At 62.0% G+C, this 17,173-nt stretch overlaps 1 protein-coding gene across 1 annotated transcript; it reads right to left on the reverse strand.

Annotated features, from left to right (window-relative positions):
- Positions 1-754: 754 nt before the first annotated feature.
- Positions 755-10,687, reverse strand: PDCD1 (programmed cell death 1). Its single transcript, XM_026490766.3, has 5 exons — positions 10,612-10,687; positions 3,602-3,961; positions 2,713-2,874; positions 1,386-1,420; positions 755-1,175 (listed from the first exon to the last, which is right to left on the reverse strand). The coding sequence occupies exons 1-5, from the start codon at positions 10,685-10,687 to the stop codon at positions 942-944; spliced, it is 867 nt and encodes a 288-aa protein (XP_026346551.1). The 3' UTR covers positions 755-941.
- Between the last annotated feature and the right edge of the window lie 6,486 nt (positions 10,688-17,173).

Below are 17,173 nucleotides of genomic sequence, written 5' to 3' on the forward strand. Positions count from 1 at the left end.
CACAACCTTACCCCCTCCCTACAACCACAAGAGCAGGAGAGAACTCCGGCTTCTCTTAGAGCTTTCATCATTATTTAATTATAATATAATAGAACAAGGTGAGGGGCTCTGAAGTGTTTGTGGAACCCGAGACAGGACACCGCTGCCGAGTCCCTGACACCTGGGGAGCCCCTGGCCAGGCTGCCCCACGGAACACCTGCCGTGCACTGGGCCAAGGCCCCTTTAAATAGCACCGTGCATGGGCGCCAAGGGGAGGGTAACTCCCGGGGGTCCCTAGTACGGCCTCTGCTGGAGCGACTCCAGCTCTGCCTGTTCCCCTCCCCCGCTGGGCTGCTGGGTGGGCCGGGCCGTGCATGAGGGCGGCCCATGGGCACCCCGCCGCTGCCATGCCAGGAGCTCTTTCCCAGGCCTGGAGGAGCACAAGGCCCCCAGACCATGTGTGGGCCCCTCCAGGTGTGCGAGGAATCTCTTGGCTTTGGGGGCGCATTGTCAGGCCACTCCAACGTAGGGTCTCCACCAGTGTCCCTGTGCCCCCGTGTCCAGACAGCTAGCTTCCCTGGGAGGCAGTGGGCGGCCACAGAGACCCCGCAGCCTGACCCTCATGAGGCCACAGCACTAGAGCCCCCCCCCCCCCCCCCCCGGAGGCACATGTGGGAGGCACAGAGCAGCAGATCAGGGGAGAGACCAGCTCAGGGCGCTGGGCCTGGGGTCCTGCGCGAATCTCCTTTCCCGACCACAGCCACACAGACAGGGACGTCTCCTGCCCCCAGGTCGTGGGAGTCAAGAGGAGAGCCGAGCAGGGCTGGCGCAGGCAGGCCGGGTCACGGGGCTCAGCACCTGGGCCGCCCCCCTGCCTCCCCACTATGCACTCCTTCAGGGAAGGCGCCGGCCCAGGCTCCTGGTGGAGGGTCTGAAGGACGCAGGCCGGCCGAGGAAGCCGGTCAGAGGGGCCAGGGGCAGGGTCCGTCCTCAGGGCTCAGAGGCTGGGGTCCCTGCGGGCTGTGGGCTGAGGCTCTGCGGCCTGGGGACCCTGGTCTGCTCGGGAAGACAATTGTGGCATACTCTGTCTGTTCAGGGGCACAGGGAGCGGAGGGCTCTGGCGTCTTCTCTCGCCACTGGAAGTCCAGCTCCCCGTAGTCCACGGTGAACACGGGTGCCGCAGAGGGTCCTTCCTTCTTCAGGGAGAGAAGGAGGGAGGCGTCAGTGGTCTCCAGGTGGCAGACAGGCAGGGGCACGCTTGCACGCGTGCGTACGTGGGGCCAAAGCAAAGCCAGCGCAGGGCCTGTGCTCCATGCGCCTTTCCGGGGCCCGGTGTCCCGCTGCTCAAACTCAGGGACAGGGCTGCTCCTGGGCCACCCCGGGGCAGCAAAGGGAAGGAAACTCACCAGAGGCGCGTCCTCGCTTCCACAGGCACAGGTCCCTACGAAGAAACGCATCTGGAGTGAAGAAGCCCAGCACATCCCACAGGCCACGGAGGTGGTGGGAGTGGGGCTTTGTAGCGGGGGTCTCTGCCCCTCAGGGGCTTGGGGAGGGCACCACACCTCCCACCCGGGGCGGCCGAGTGTCCTTTCACCCGCCCGACGGTCTGGCTAAGCCCACTCCCCACGCAAGGACCCTGAGTCCCTGCTCACCACCCAGAGGTCCGACGTGGACCGTGCGTTGCCCAGGCGGGCGGCCACACAGGACTGCTGGCTCCCAGCCCCGCGCTCCTGCCCCAGGCACCTGCCGTCTCTGGTCGCAAACCCCCGACTGAGATACCTGCCCACGGCAGGCAGCAAACCCACGGCACACAGCGGGCGCCTCATCAGAGAAGCTGTGGCGAGCATCTCTCCAACAGAAGCCCCACACAGAAATGCCACGTGTACTTCTAACCACGGCCAGCACCCAGGACGCACAGGACATTCTCAAACCCGTCTGAAGGAGGGAAATCACTGGACACGTGAACTCCCGCTGGGGACCGGCCACAGGGGTGCAGACCCCGACTGCTCTCCCTGCCCTGTGCACGGGGAGATCGTGGAGGCCAGCAGCTGCCGGGGGGCTTGTCTGGGACCCTGTGGAGCCTCCTGTTGTCTGGCCATGTGTCCCCCTACGTGCCTGGCCCAGAATACCTTGACCGGACCTGCAGAGTTGCTGACCCCGGGCTGGGTCCCCTCTGGGCTCCTCGTTGAGCCCCAGACTCGGTCACCAGAGTGACTGACTGAGTCCAAGCTGTCTGGGACGGCCAGGAGGTCGGGCGTGTGCGGAGTGGGGGTGAGCGGGGGTGGCTGGGAGGGCTCACACCCTGGTGGCTGTGGTTGTCCGTGGCAGAGCCCAGCAGCTGGGAGAGGTATTTTTGGTGTCTTGTGGGCTGTGGTGTGGCCCGAGGGCTGGGAGTGGCCTTGGTGCAGCAGCAGAGAAGGCTCAGCCTGTGGGGGTGCTTCTCGCCTTTCTGTGTGACCTTGGCCACTGCCTTCCCCCTCCCCACGTCCCTCAGACCCCTCCTTAGAGCAGGTGCCAGGGGGAGGGGACCCCACACCCGGGAGGCCCACTCCAGCCCCAGCCCCCCCCAGGGGTCCTCACTGTGGAGGGCACTGGGGGCAAGACTGGACGGGGAGGGCAGTGTGGCTGCGGGGAGGACGTTGGAGGAGGGGGATCCCTGGTGCGTGAGGCTGTGGGTAGTGCCTTGGGCTCTGACAGGCAGGAGACAGCAGTGGGGTTTGGCGGGGGCCTTACCTCGAGCGGCCCTCGGGAAGGCAGCGGCCAGGACCCAGGTCACCAGCAGCAGCAGCGGGACACCCACCAGCACGCTCGTGATGCCAATGACCAACCCCTGTAACTGGTTAGTGATTCTCGGTGGGGGGCTGGGGCTCTCTGTGGGGGGCTCCAGGATTCTCTCTGGGGGGGCGAAAGGACAGAGACTCACGGAGGGGCCTTAGTAATGGGGACACAGGGAGGGACGCAGGGAGAAGATACAGGGAGGGGACACAGGGAGGGAATGCAGGGAGGGATGGGGGGACACAGGGAGGGGACTGAGGAAGGGGACTCAGAGGGGACTGAGGGAGGGGGCTGAGGGAGGGGACACAGGGAGGGGGACACAGGGAGGGGATGCAGGGAGGGGACACAGGGAGGGAATGCAGGGAGGGATGGGGGGACACAGGGAGGGGACTGAGGAAGGGGACTCAGGGGACTGAGGGAGGGGACTGAGGGAGGGGACACAGGGAGGGGGACACAGGGAGGGGGACTCAGGGAGGGGATGCAGGGAGGGGGACACAGGGGACGCAGGGAGGGAATGCAGGGAGGGATGCGGGGGGGGGGCTCAGGGCCCTCCTGTCCCCCTCCGTGTCCTGAGGGGCCTGGCGTCCAGACTGCACTAACCAGTCTCGTGGGAGCTGCACCTCTGCTGAGCTTCTGAGCTTAACCCTCTCCGGAGAAGCGGAGAAGCTCCGGCCGCCTGCCGCCCTCCCTCAGGCTCTGCGCTCCCTGAAGGAGCAGGGGTCTGCGGGTGCTTCCCATCCCTGAGAGCCGGGGCCATCGGTCACTGTGGGCCCGGGTGTGGACGGAGCCGGACGCGGAGCCCCCACCCCCACCCTGCTACTCCGGGTCTCGGGCTCCAGGGCCGCACCTCTCACAGTGAGCTCCGCACGGGGACTCTCGTTGATCTGCGTGTTGGGGGGCAGGTAGATGGCCCCGCAGAGGTAGGTGCCGCTGTCGCTGAGCCGGGTGGCCACGATGCTCATGTGGAAGTCCCGCCCGTTGGGCAGCCGCGTGACGTGGAAGCGCCTGTCGGGGCCGGGCTGGATGCGGTCCTCCTGGAAGGCGGCCAGTTTGTCGGTCTGGTTACGGGGGCTCATGCGGTACCAGTTGAGCACAAAGCTCTCAGGGATGCTGGACAGGCTGCAGGTGAAGGTGGCATTCTCCCCTTCGTGCACCGCGAGCTGCGCCGGGGAGAAGGTGAGGGGGCTCCAGGGCCTGTCCGGGGAGTCTGGGCGGGGAGAGAACCAGCAGCCGTGATGGAGGGGCGTGGGGACGCCCGCCAGACCCCCTCCTCTCCACTCTCCGGGCTGCTTACTTCTCACCAGGCAACTCCATGCTGGGGTTTGACTGTGCCAAGACCTGAGGGCTGGGCTGTGCTCCAGCTCTGACCCCCAGGTCCCCGGTTTCTCCCCCAAACAGTGGTGGTTAGGGCCTTCACCCCTGCCTTGCTGACTCCAAGTCCTTAGTCCCCCGCAGGCCTACCCGTCACGCTCCTAGCTCCCCCATCCTGGGTCCCTGGCTCAGAGGAGGCTGGCCTGGTCCTGTGTGCACCGTGAGGGTGGGGGGTGGGCATCCGGGATGCTGGGGCGGCCGGTGTGGGCCTCCCATGGAGAGCTCAGCATCCGGCAGGCTCAGGCTCCAGCCTTTGGCCCCTGGCAGGACAAGCTCAGAGCTGGGACCAGGTCAGTGTGGGGCCCTCTGTCTTCTGCCACGACTCTGGGCACTCAAGCTCGGCCAGCTGGGCCATCGTCCCTGAGGTCCTGGGCTCTGGCTCACACTCCACAAAACAAGGCCTGCAAGAGCACCCAGCTGCCAGACCCTGGCCCGGGGACATCACCACATCGTTGGACGGGCTCCCGGCACCTTCCACCAAGGGCCTGACTCCCTGACACGTGCACACACACACCTCTGTGAGTGTGCGTGCCCTCACCTGCTCACACTTGGCAGGGGAAGGAGCCCCTCCCATCTGGGCCCCGGTGACAGGTCAGCCGCACCCCACATGGAGTCAAGGCGACGCAGGAACAGGTCAGAGGCTCCCAAGATCCCAGGGTGGGAGCCACGGTCAAGCCCACACGTGCCAAGCTTTCCAGTCTCTGCAGTCGGCTCACCGGGGAGGCCATGCCGTGATCTCTCATCGGCACATGGGGAAACTGAGGCTCAGAGGGAGGACGCGCCAGACCTCGAGCTGCTCCATCCAGACCCGGCTCCGGGTCTGTAGCCAGCTGCCCTGACCGTCTGCCAGGGGGCCTTGCCTGGAACCCATGGGCTCCTCCCGGGCCTCTGCCACACTGCTCCAGGCCTTGGCTTCCTCACCCGGGACGTAACACCCAGACCCGAGATGTCGCCCAATGAGGTCATTTCCTGGCCCACCCAACACGTCCCACACCCCTCGGCTCCCCCAACACTGCGATGACCAGAGGCCCACTGCCCTGTGGAGCCGGGCATCTGCTCATGGCCCCCACCCCGGCTGTCCCAGGGGTGACCCACACACTAGGGGGCCCACGGTCAGCCCCTTTCCTATTTGTAATTACGTGTCAACCCACACACAAGCAGCCCACCACAGTGGGACTTCCCTGGCGGTACTAACGCACGTCTTCTTTAGACGTTTATTTGAGAAGTACACACGTTTACAAAGAAGGCGTCGCGTGAGTAACAGCAAGCAGAGCACAGATTTGGCAGAAGACAGCCTCAGCCCCGAACTGCTGCATCTGCGGGGCCCACCTTGGTCTGTGTGTCTCCCACCCAGACCCACGCCTCCCCGGCTCCCACCCGAAGCGTGCCTGCACCTGGCCCCTCACAAATGCCCACCAGGCCCCGCCAGTCTGCGTGGCAGCACCCCCAGGCCCACACCCTCACCGAGGCCTCCAGGATCAGGGCCCCGGAGAAGTGGCCCTTGGGGGTCCATGTGGTGCGTGGCGTCCCCTCCCCTCCTGCACAGGCCCCCTGAGCAGGCCTCCCCGGAGCTCTTGAGTGGACTTCAGTTCAGGCCCTCATCTGCCTCACCTCTCTCTTGGATTTGTGACCATTTGGGGCACTTGTCTGTCCGGTGGCTCTTTGTGGCACCTCTCAGGGAAGCTGAATTCAGTGTGCAGGGCACGTTGGGTTGCCTGGACCCCTGTCCACCCAGCCTAGCCTCTCTGCCTGGGTCTCTACATGGCAGCCTCCTGGTCCTGCTCAGGCCCCACTGACTCCCAGGTGCCTGCTGGTGGCCCTCGAGACCCCACACCCTCTGGGCATCACAGCTTCCTTGCTTCCTCTTGGACCCCTCCCCAGGGCACCCCTATCTCTGTGCCTGTTGCACCCACCCAAGGCCTCATTGCATGCTCGGGGGCAGGGGCTGGAAGCAGCAGCAGCTGTGGGTTTGGCCCGAGACAGGTCAAGGGTAGTGTTCCCTGTGGGGAGTGTGGGAAGGGGCAGGCCCTCCCCCCCACAGCTGCCCCAGAGCTGACCAGGCAGCACCCACCTCCCTGAAGTCACAAGGGCGTGGCTGTGGAGGGCTCTGGTGGTTTGGCTGGGGTGCAGGGCCACGGTGGGGGGGATCCCAGCTGGGCACTCAGTGGCCTGTGCAGATGGAGAAAGATGGGCTCCCTGGAGCGGGAGCTCAGGAATACTCCGGGAAGCAGGCCAGCGGGAGCACGGGGCCGAGACCTCACTGGGGTGAGAGAGGGGCTAGGTGGGCACTGGGAACTCTGCTTTCTGGGAGCAGGTATGACAGCCAGACGGGACCTAGGACCCTGCAAACACACACCTTTAAGTCAACCCAAACTCTTTCCCAGAGAAGTGCTGGTAGCAGAGCCCGCTTCTGAGTATGGTAGGTGGGACTTGGCTTTGTCCCTACAGCAGGAACACCTGTAGGTCGTTGGGTCCTCTTTTGTTTGGGGAGTGGGTCGAGGAGGAAGCACGGTGCGCCGGCGGGGTCGGGAGGGGAGATCTCAGGGTAGAGCCCAGCATGGTGGGACAGGCTGCATGGTGGGCGGTGCGAGCCCAGCGCCCACAGCGACCGCTGCGGTCCCAGAGGTCACACCTTTGACATCCACCGGCTGACAGCAGATTTACCCAAGACCCGTCCGCGGTGCTCGAAGTGTCACCCGGTGCACGGTCGGGGCTCCAACAATCCCCGCAAGTCTCTTACTCATCAGGAGGAGGACAGGATGCCTTCACCTCCTTGCTGTGGGGTCCCTGAGGGGTGCTGCAAAAAGGACCCACACGTCCGTGATCTCCCACAGATGTCGCGCCCAGGTGGCACGCACCTGCACACCTGGCTAGGACCCCCTCAAGAACGCCAGGGCCGCCCACAACAGTGGAAACAGACAAATGGGTCTACTCAAAAGCTTTGCACGGCAAGGAAAACCATCAACTCAATGGAACGGCAACCTACAGAATGGGAGGAAGTATTTGTAAATCATTTATCTGATAAAGGGTTAATATCCAAAACACGTAAAGAACTCATATAACTCAACAGCAAAAAACCCCAAATCTGATTAAAGAATGCACAGAGGACATGAACAGACGTTTTTCCAAAGAAGACATCCGATGGCCAACAGACGTGTGGAAAGATGCTCAGCATCACTGATCATCGGGGAAGCACAGATCAGAACCACGATGAGACTCGGCCGCGCACCTGGGAGGACGGCGAGACTCAGAGAAGAAACGACAAACTGGCGAGGGTGTGCAGGAAGAGGAGCCTTCGTGCGCTGTCGGTGGGAATGCAACGGGTGCAGCCGCCGTGGAGAACAGCGTGGAGGGTCCTCACACAGTCAAACACAGAGCTGCCCTAGGATCCAGCAATCGCACTACCGGGCATTTACCCAAAGAGAACAAAAACGCAAATGCGAAAAAAGCCATGTGCACTCCTATGTTTACTGTGACATTATCTACAACAGCCAAGATATGGAAGGAACGCAGGTGTCCCGCTGTAGACACACGATGGGGCATCACTCGGCCATAAAAAGAATGAAATCTTGCCATTTGTGACGACATGAGTGGACAAGGAGGGCGTTAGGCTAAGTGAAGTCAGTCAGTCAGAGAAGGACACGTGCTGGAACCTAAGAATAACCAGTTAAACAGAAACCGAGCTCGTGGATACAGGGAACAGGTTAGCAGTCGCCCGAGCGGGGGAGGGGGTGTTGGCGGAACAAAGGAAGGGGTCAGGAGGCACAAACCTGCAGTTATCAAGTGAGTAAGTCACGGGGATGCGATGGACGGCACGGTGACTGCAGGTAATAACCCTCTACCACATATTTGAAAGCAGCTAGAAGACAGGCTATTGAAAGCGAATCATTTCATCGCACACCTAAAACTGATATAATACTGTAATTATACGTTAATGAAAATATTCCTAATTCTAAGTATTCCATATCTAAAATAAAATTGGATTTGATTTTAAAAAGAAAAAAACGACCTGAATGCCAGGGGTGGCGACAGAGAGAGCTGGGGTCTGGTCAGAGTCAGGAGACGAGGACCGTGACATCCGATAAGGCAGGGGGCCCTTGACTGAGCTCCCCCGTCAGGGAAAGATAATCCAGCTAGAGGGCTGGACTGGGGTTCGCGAGCATCTGAATAAAGGGACTGGGTCAAAGCTAGTGTTCGCAGAGAGGTCTGACCTCTGTGAGCTGACCCGTGCCCCCCAGTGCATATGCTGGAGCCCTTAGCTTCAGCTCTGCATGGAATGTGACCTTATTTGGAAATAGGGTAGGGGCGCCTGGCTGACTCCGTTGCTAGAGCTTGGGGCTCTTATCTCGGGGTCGTGAGTTCAAGGACCACGTTGGGCGTGGAGACTACTTAAAAAAAAAAAAAAAGAAATAGGATCATCGCAGATGTAATTACTTGCGATAAGCCGGAGCCCATGGGTCCCTAATGCAACATGGCTGGTGTCCTTACAAGGGGGAAGTTTGGACACCAACGTACGGGGAGAGCGCTGTGTGACGCTGGAGCAGAGATGGGGTGATGCACCCACAAACTAAGAAGCCCCAAGGGTTGTCAGCAAACACCAGATGCTGGGAGAGCCTGGAAGGGACCCTCAACCACGGCCTCAGAGGGAACCAGCTCCGTGCACACCTGGTCTCAGACTTCCCACCTCCCACCCGGTCTTAGGCCCCCCGGAGGGCTGGTATTTGTTCCGGCAGCCCCAGCAAATTAAAACAGAAGCAAATGTGCCAATATCGTCAACTGGCAACTGAGGGTAAATGGTGTTCACTGCTATGTTCTTGTGACTTTTCTGTATGTTTCAGACATTTTTCAAAATTATAAGTTGAAAGAGTAACTAAAACAAATCTGGCTTCAAAAGACATATCATGGGCTGTGCTCACAGTTTTTAGAACTGATCAGACTGAATGCTCAGTACAAGGCAGGCCTCAGTGTCCCCGGCCGCAGGTAAGACCACGGCTGCTCAGTGAGATGAGATGACTTGCCAAAGGTCGCAGCAACCATGCTTTCATTTGAACTCAAGGCTGTCCCATTCCAAAGCCTATACTCTTCCTTACTCTCGTTCACCAGGATAGGGGATAGTCCATAAAATGCAAGAAAAACGTGTACATAGGGAGGTATGGGGGGAGACATCCATGGGAATGACCAAAATAAGTACAGTGAATAATGAATTAGGAAGGGAAAGAGATGGCTCGGAATCTAACGTCCCCGCAGCCAGGAGCGCCCCAGTCTGGTGGAAGAGGAGGAGGCTGACCCGACATACGGTATTGGCAACGTGGAGTGCTCAGGGCTGAGATGGGGAAACTGAGGCATGCTGAGTCACAAGCAGGTGCCTTGGACTCTGGAGAGCAGCTGCAGAATCTCGTTCTCATCTTCCCCTGCTTTGGGAAGGGGTCCTGGTGGGTCGTGGGCCACCAGGGGTGAGTCAGGGCCCCCCTTTATGCCTCGGTTCTCCCTCCCGGGGTGACCCCATGCCTCTGCCTCTGTGCCTGGGCTCCCCCGCAGGGGCACCTTTTGGCCACATGCTCTTGGACCGCCAACCTCAGCTCTGAGTTTCCTCTGCTGATCCTAAGAGTGGCCTACAGACCTTCCTGGAGAGCCAGGCCAGGCTGGGGAGGAAATGCAGGGCAGCTGGTTGTACACACCATTGCCCAGCAGGCCCGGGAGAGGCACCAAGACTCCAGGATGGGCAGCCCCAGTGGGGACCTCGTCGTGGTCCTTCCAGGGGCCATGACACCTCCCAGCCCAGTGAGGTCCACAGGAGAGACCCTGGGCCCACCCCAGGGACACACCTTCCCCAGTGTTCCCATCTGTACAGTGCCAGCCAGGCATAGTAGCCAAGGACAAGGGCAGCCAGGCCCCTCTCTCCGACCATCAGATTTCGACCAGGGGCCTGCAGGGCCTGCCTGGTGGTAGACGACCTGTGCAAGGGGGCTAGGGGCCAGGGCCCCTTTGTCGGAACCCGCCATGGATGCTCACAGCCATACCCAGGCACTATACACCCAGGAGTCTCGTCCAGAGACCCCAGGCCCCCAGCATGTGGGTTGGATAGGTGAACAGTGTCCACCTGAATGGTCACACTTCTGATATAATCAGGGAAATGTCTCTTGGCCATCCAGCCTGGGGCCTTGCAGAAACAGTGAGTCCCCTGGGGGGCTGGTCCCATCCCCAGGAAAATATGAGGCATCTGGGTTGAGGTCTGGGGCTCTGGTCAGCCCAGCCCTATCATCCTACAGAGTGGTAAGCCTGTCCCACAGGACGCTGAGGAACAGCTGGGACATTCCTGCCTGCTCATCAGCGAGGGCTGGACTCAGCACCAAGTGAGGCAGGCAGGCGCCAGCACAGACCCCTTCCTTTCTACCTGCCAGGGACCAAGAGCGAGAGGTCTTCCCTGAGACCTGACCCCGTGCCACCCTGCCCTGACCCCATGCCACCCAGACCTGACCCACGTACCTAGGAGCCATCCTGGCCACCAGCCTAGCTGCAGCACGGCCCAGACCAGCGGCCAGGGCGCCCGTGGGGCCCCCATGCCCAGAGCGCCAGCCGGCCTCGCCTGACAGTCTCCTCCTCCCCTGCTCCGACAGAGGTGTGAGCGGAAGGGAAACTGTCCCGGGTTAGGACGGAGGGACACGCCCCAGCCCCGCCCCCTCTTCCTCCTCCTCTTCCTCCACGCGGGTGGAGATTGGAGGGGCGTCCTAGAGAGACTGGGGGACAGAGGGGGAGAGAGATGGGGGGGAGACAGAGTAGGGGGTGGGGAAGGGGGATGGGCAAGAGATAGAAATACAGAGGGTAGAGATAGAGAGAGGGAGGGAGAGAGGCAGAGGCAGATGGAGGAGGGGGAGGCCCGGCCGCCCCTCCTCCGCTGTGGGGTCTCTCCATCAGAACAATTTGTCCCGCCCTCATTTGCTGTGGCTTCTTCCCCTTTCTGCTGGGGCTGGTGAGGGATTCTGGGCCCGCAGTCCTCCCCTCCCCCAGCCATCCTCCTGCCCTTGGGATTTTGGTTGTCTGGGTTCAGGCTCCTGGGGCTGCAGTGAGGGGTGGGCTCAACCCCATGCCCACCTTGTCCGCTCTTGAGGGCTTGAACCCACCACACTCTGCCACTGCTGGGGAGGGTGGGGGCATGGCCACTGCCAAGGGTGCGCCCGTGCCCCCAGGGCTGCAAGGCCACCCCACTGGGGCAGCTGAGGGTCTGCCTGAGCCCCGGGGCTGGGTGGGGCTGGGTCCGGGCATTTCCACGTAGGCCTCCATGAGACTCCTCCCCTCCGGTCCTGCCCCAGGCCTCGGAGGGACCTGACCCTGCGGTTGGGGGCAGGGGGGAGGGGCTGCTGCAGGAGGTCTGGCACCCCCCTCCCCCCAGCTTCAGGGGGCCTCCTGGCGGCCCGTAGGACATACAGCGCTGGGGGCTTAACCTGCCGCGCTGCTCCCCGGCCCCCCGCCAGCCGCTCCCCCAGCGCTGGTCAGCCCCGGGGCGGGGGCGGTCCTGGCCCGGGGTCTCCACACGTCGGGCCCCGCCGGCCGCGGTGGGTGTGCTGTAAGCGGTTCGCGGTGATGAATGGAAAGTGGGAGAGGAAACTGCTGACGCCGGCACCCCGAGCCCCGTGCGTGGGTCTCAGCCCGGAGCGGCCCGACAGCTGGCGCCGCCCCGGCCCCATTCACACTCGGGGCTCGGCTGCCAAGGGAAAACATTAAAGAAAACTGAAACGGTGGAAAAAGAGCATCAAAGATGGTGTCTGCAGGCGAGGGCGAGCAGAGGAAGCTTCGGCGGTGAGCGCAGGGCCACTCCCCGAGCCGGCGCGGCCGCGTGGGCGGCTGGTGGGCGGGGCGCGGCCGCGTGGGCTCCGCAGTGCGGGCACCCTCCGCACAGGTGTCTCCTGGTGCGGGGCCCGGGGCTGGGGACGTGGGTCACGTCAGGCTCGGGGCTGCCGGGCGCCCAGCAAGGCTCGGACCGGTGGGCACCTGCCCCTGGCGCCCTGCACTTTGAAGCCTGAGGCTCTGTGCGGGGTCACATGCTGCCCTCGGAGGCCTGGGGCTGGAGGGGCCAGTGGGGCAGTCTGGGGGGGGGTGTGCTCCAGGATGGGAGACCACAGCAGACACCCCCCCCCCCCCCCCCCCCGCCCCAGCCCAGCCACACCAGCTGGGATTCCTCTGCAAGAGCTTGGGTGCATGTCCAGAGATGGTCGCCAGAGAACATGGGGATGCACTGTGCCCCTCCTTGCCCACCACCCTCTGTGGCTTCCTTTCTCCTCCCTCCTAGCTTTTTACCCCTCCCTCCCGCTGACGTCCCTTGGGGTGGTGGGCTGGGTGCAGGGCCCACTCAAAAGCTGGAAGGGGCACTTGTGCCCTGGGAGGATTGGGTCAGCAGGCCGATATGGAGACACAGGAGGGCACAGAGACTGTGCAGGCTGGAGAGGGAAGGGGTCACAGCCTGGAGGAGCCTCACACCCCACCCCGGGGTGGGCAGGACCAGCAGGTGATAGCATCAGAGCTTGGGGAGGAGGCTGGAACAGGTGGGAGAGGGGACAGGAGTCCCAGGGACTGTCGGGGTACTGTACTCCCAACGGGGGCTCCCCACCACTTGTCAGCACACTTTCCCCCAAACACATACTCTTCTTACCACACTGTGCCCCCAAACACACTGTCCCCATCACACAGTGTCCCTGTCACACTCACTGTCCCCACTGCTTACTATTCAAACCACATACTGTCCTCATCACACACACTGTCCCCCCAAGACACACGGTCCCCACAGCTTGCTGTTCAAACCACACACTGTCCCTGTCACACAACACTGTCCCCTTCCCTCACCATCTTTCATTAGGGACAGGACAGGCTGCCTGGCTGGAGGGAAGGGCAAGGTCATGGTCCCGTGGGTCCCCATCCTGTGTCCCCTGCTGTCTGGCCCTCTCCTCCCTGCCGTGTCCTGTTTTCACCCCTTTGGGTTTGGGGGTCCCAGCTGGGGTTGCCCGTCCCTGTCCCCACTTGTAACCAGGCATCAAGGACCACCCAGGACCCCCAGTTCATGGGATCTCTGATGAAGAAGGATGTTGTGTGTGGTCACTGAGGTAACTGTAGGTTTTCTTGCAGTCTTGGAAATAGCAGAGAGCCAGCCCTTCACACGTGGCTCAGGCTGTCGGTAACATGTTGCACAACCAGCCCTGAAATCACAACCAGGATGCCGACACCGGTGCCGTGTCCGAGCACATTCAGAGTTCCCATGGGTGGTTCTCGTGTGTGTGTCGTGTGGCCAGCGTCAGCCCTGCGATGAGCCGACCCTCCATCACATGGGAGTCACCGGCCCTCCCTCCTGTCCACCCATCCCCGCCACTGCAGGCCTCCATGTCGCACACCGCCACGCCTTGGGGTGATCTGGCGTGTGGCCTGTTGGGGTGGGTTTCCTGTGGCACGACCCTGTCCACCTTTCTTGCACGGCCTGTGTGCGTGTCTCCAGCAGACCCCTTTTTGTGCCCGTACCGCGCTTTGTGGCGGGCTGAGGCCTGGGATGGGGCTGAGACTCTCAGGGGGTCTGGCGCCGCAGCCTCTGTCCCGCGTGCTCCGTGCCGTGTGCCCGTGTTCCTGTGGCCGTGTGCACTCTCTGGTGAAGCCCACCACCCAGCTGCTTCCCGCCGGAAGCTCCGGAGGCCTGGAGGGTGGAGGGTCGTTCGCAAGGTGGGTGCCACTCTTTCTCTCTCTCAGCAGGGTCTGTTCTCGGGGCTGGAGAAGCTTCCTGCCTGGGCCCTCCCACCCTCCCCGTCTGAGAAGAGGAGTCTAGTTTCCAAGGTGCCAGCCCAGCGGTGACGCCAGGCAAGGGTGCGCGGGCGGGCGGGGGAGCCGAACATGAGCCAGCACGATGGAAAGTGGGGGAGAGGGGGATCCCCCTGCGCTTTCCCGAGGCAGCAGCCCAGTCACAGGGAAGTTTCCATTTATGGTAAAACACAGGAAGCAGAAGGATCATCCCGAAACTGCCTCCGAGAGGCAGGGAGGTGATGTCACCCGGCCCGGCCCGACCCGACCCGGTGTGGCCCTGGAGGCCGCGGCAGGTTCACTGCGATTTCTGAGGTTGGAACAGGAAATGGTTAATAGTGTTTGCAAATAAAAACTTTTTGTTCTAGCCTGTTTTTGAAGCATTTCCCAGAAGTTAGAACAGAGCACCCCAGTTATCTGCCCAATTTAAGCGCCCCGTTGTAGAGGTCTGACCGACTCTGACGCTGTTTATTGTGCACAGGGGTAGCGACGGCCGGCTTGTCCGGCAGAATCCCAGCTTCCCTCCTCCCGTCGTCAGCGTCCTGGAACGCCGCTGTTTAAACGTGAACTCGGGGTTCACATTTCCACACGTGTTTGTGCGTACACGGGTGTTCACGTGGACGTGTTCCCGTGCACGTGCCTACTCTGTGTGTGAGATGTGTGTCCGGTCCACCTCGCACCGTGGACGCTGCCCGGGCTCCTCGCCGGCTGGTCACCGAGGGGGTGCAGGTGCAGCTTGGGAGGCCACGCCGCCAGGCTGCCCCGGTGTGCGCGCAGGCGGCCCCCTGCCCCCTGGGACGGCCACGCTCCATACGGTGGACGTGGGCGAGGGCGGGTCCCCCTGCCCCGCTCTGCACACACCTGCTTATTTCAGTGGAGACGTGAAAACAAACTGCACCAGTGGGAGGACACTGAACTGTCAAACCAAGCTGTTATTAGACAGCTATGTCTTTATCCTTCGTGAAATTGCCATGTGGCCGCTTAGTTACGTGGCGAACACACTTAGGCAAAGATGTGTGCGGCCAAGTGCCAGCCACCGGGCACCGCCAGCCCTGAGATCCCTGTCCTTCCCCTCAGGGCCCAAGGTCGGTCTCTGCGGCTCTCACTGTTCCTTCCAGGGCGAGCCCCCACCCCACCAGCGCTTGGCTGACATGCCTGGCCCTCAGCTGGGCAGCAGCCAGGCTGATGCCAGAGACGCCAGAGCGAGGAACTTGGGGGGATGGCGGGGTGGGAGGGTGGGAAGAGCCTGTGGGAGCAGAACGCTGGACCAGGGTCTGCCGCGGTGCAGACGCTGCCGTCTCAGCCGCCGACTCCAGGGCCCCCACCCACCCACCCGCAGCCCAGAGACACACACCTTGCCTGCATGCTGGGGACTGGGCCTGGGGTCTGCCCAGTGGCCTGAGTCCCTGGAGCTGAGGTTTGGGGGAGCTGGGTGAGCCCAGTGCCATTATTTCCACCTGATTTTCTCTCCTTGTCTGTTTGTCTCTCTCAACTTCTCTCCTTCCAGACACACAGAGTGGGGTCCAGTCGGCTAGCTGGCCTTGAGCTGGACCCTGGGATGCCCTCCTTTCCCAGCCTGGCTTCCAGCTTTGGCTCCTTTGCTGTGCTGTCCTGTCCCAAAGTTGGTACTTCTCTGGTCCAGTATGGCATGGACCAGCTTTGGGGGAACCAGCCCAGGCCACGCCCAGGCCCAAAGGGGGACAGAGGCTCTGAGCATCGTCAGCTACAGGAGACAGTCCTCATGGCTCATCGGGGCTGCTTCGTCTGCTTTCAAACGCTCCACCTGGAGGCCACCCAGGGATGAGGGCTGACCCCGCCTTCCGGCTGCCTTCTCCAAAAGCTGAACTCAAGAAGGTGAGTGCCAGGCAGGTGGGTGTGAGCCAAAAGGAGAGTGTCCATGGGGGACAGGAGAGCGCTGTCTCCGTCAGGTGGGCAATAGCGTTGAAGCAGTGCTGGTGCCCTGGCACCACTCTCCGTCCCAAGCCCAGCCCGTTCTGGAGTCATCGATGCGTCGGGGAGGCTGGTCACAGAGTGGTGGGCAGAGGGTGGAGGTCGGAGTTGGGGGGAGGGGTTGCTAGCAAGCCTCATTCCTAGAATCCATGTCGGAGGGACCCGTGTCCGCACAGGTGGACCACACACAGCCGACCAGTTTCAGGGTCACGCCAGGCCCCTCGGGCGTCGGCCGAGCGATGTGCGTGTTCTGCTTCATCCATCGTCCCCTCTGGTAAAGAAGTCAACCGTTAGCTGACCGCGTCGTAGCTTTTGCAGAGAGCTTGGTTTGTGGGTTTGAGGGGACGGATAAATGGGGGTGTGGAAAGAGGCATGTGGAGGCTGACTTCTCTGGGGTCTGCCACCCATGTCTTTGGAGCGGTCTTCTGGGAGAGGTGTAAGAAAGTTCCTGAGCAAGGAGATTATTTTTGGGTGGTCGTGGTCAGTCATGGTACCATGACCTCCCTAAACTCAGAGGCAGGTGGTGGCCTCTGGAGCAGAGGAGGCTGCGGGTGGGCTGGGCAGACGGAGTTGTGGTACTGCTTGGGCAGAGTGCAGGTCCCACACCCAGCACGGTGTGGGAGTAGTCATGGTGCTGGGCCCAGAGAGCCCACGTGGAGAGGGAGAGCTCTGCAGACCTCCGCAGACCAGGCTAAGGCCCTCCCCTCGGACCCCTGCATGGCCACGTGACCGGGACCACACGCATGCCCGCCCACATACAGTGGCCCTCGACCAACCAGCAAAACCCAGGGCCTTAGGCACAGCTCCAGCATATCAGTTAGCATTGCTGGAACTGGCTGTCTGATGAGCCAGAAAACCCAGAACACAGGGTCTTACGATAAGCCTTATGATAATCGGGAGCAGGATGTTTACTTCTCTCTTGAACAATAAACCCAGAAGTAGGCAATCCTGAGGTGGTACAGTGACTTCAACTGTCATCAAGGGTCCAGAGTCTGGCCTTTCTGCTTCTTCTGCACATGGCTTCCCTCCGCAAGTTCACCTCATGGTCCAAGGGGGCTGCAGGGGTGCCAGTCATCACGTCTGCATCAATGAACAGATGCAGGGGACAGTTCCGGGGGCGTGGGTCTTCCCCAGCTAGCTGGTCCCGCAGGACGGAGCCTTCCCAGGAGCACCTCCCAATAACTTCCTCTCCTGTGCTGTGAGGATGCTTAGCTGCAAGGCTGACAGATGGCACATAGTGGAGAGAGCCAAGAAGTTTCAGAAATGCAACAGGAAAAGGACATCCACTCACTTGCCAGGGTTAGCGGCAGACTGGACAAAGGTG

The sequence above is a fragment of the Ursus arctos genome, unplaced genomic scaffold, assembly GCF_023065955.2.
Source record: "Ursus arctos isolate Adak ecotype North America unplaced genomic scaffold, UrsArc2.0 scaffold_1, whole genome shotgun sequence".
Classification (NCBI taxonomy): Eukaryota; Metazoa; Chordata; class Mammalia; order Carnivora; family Ursidae; genus Ursus; species Ursus arctos.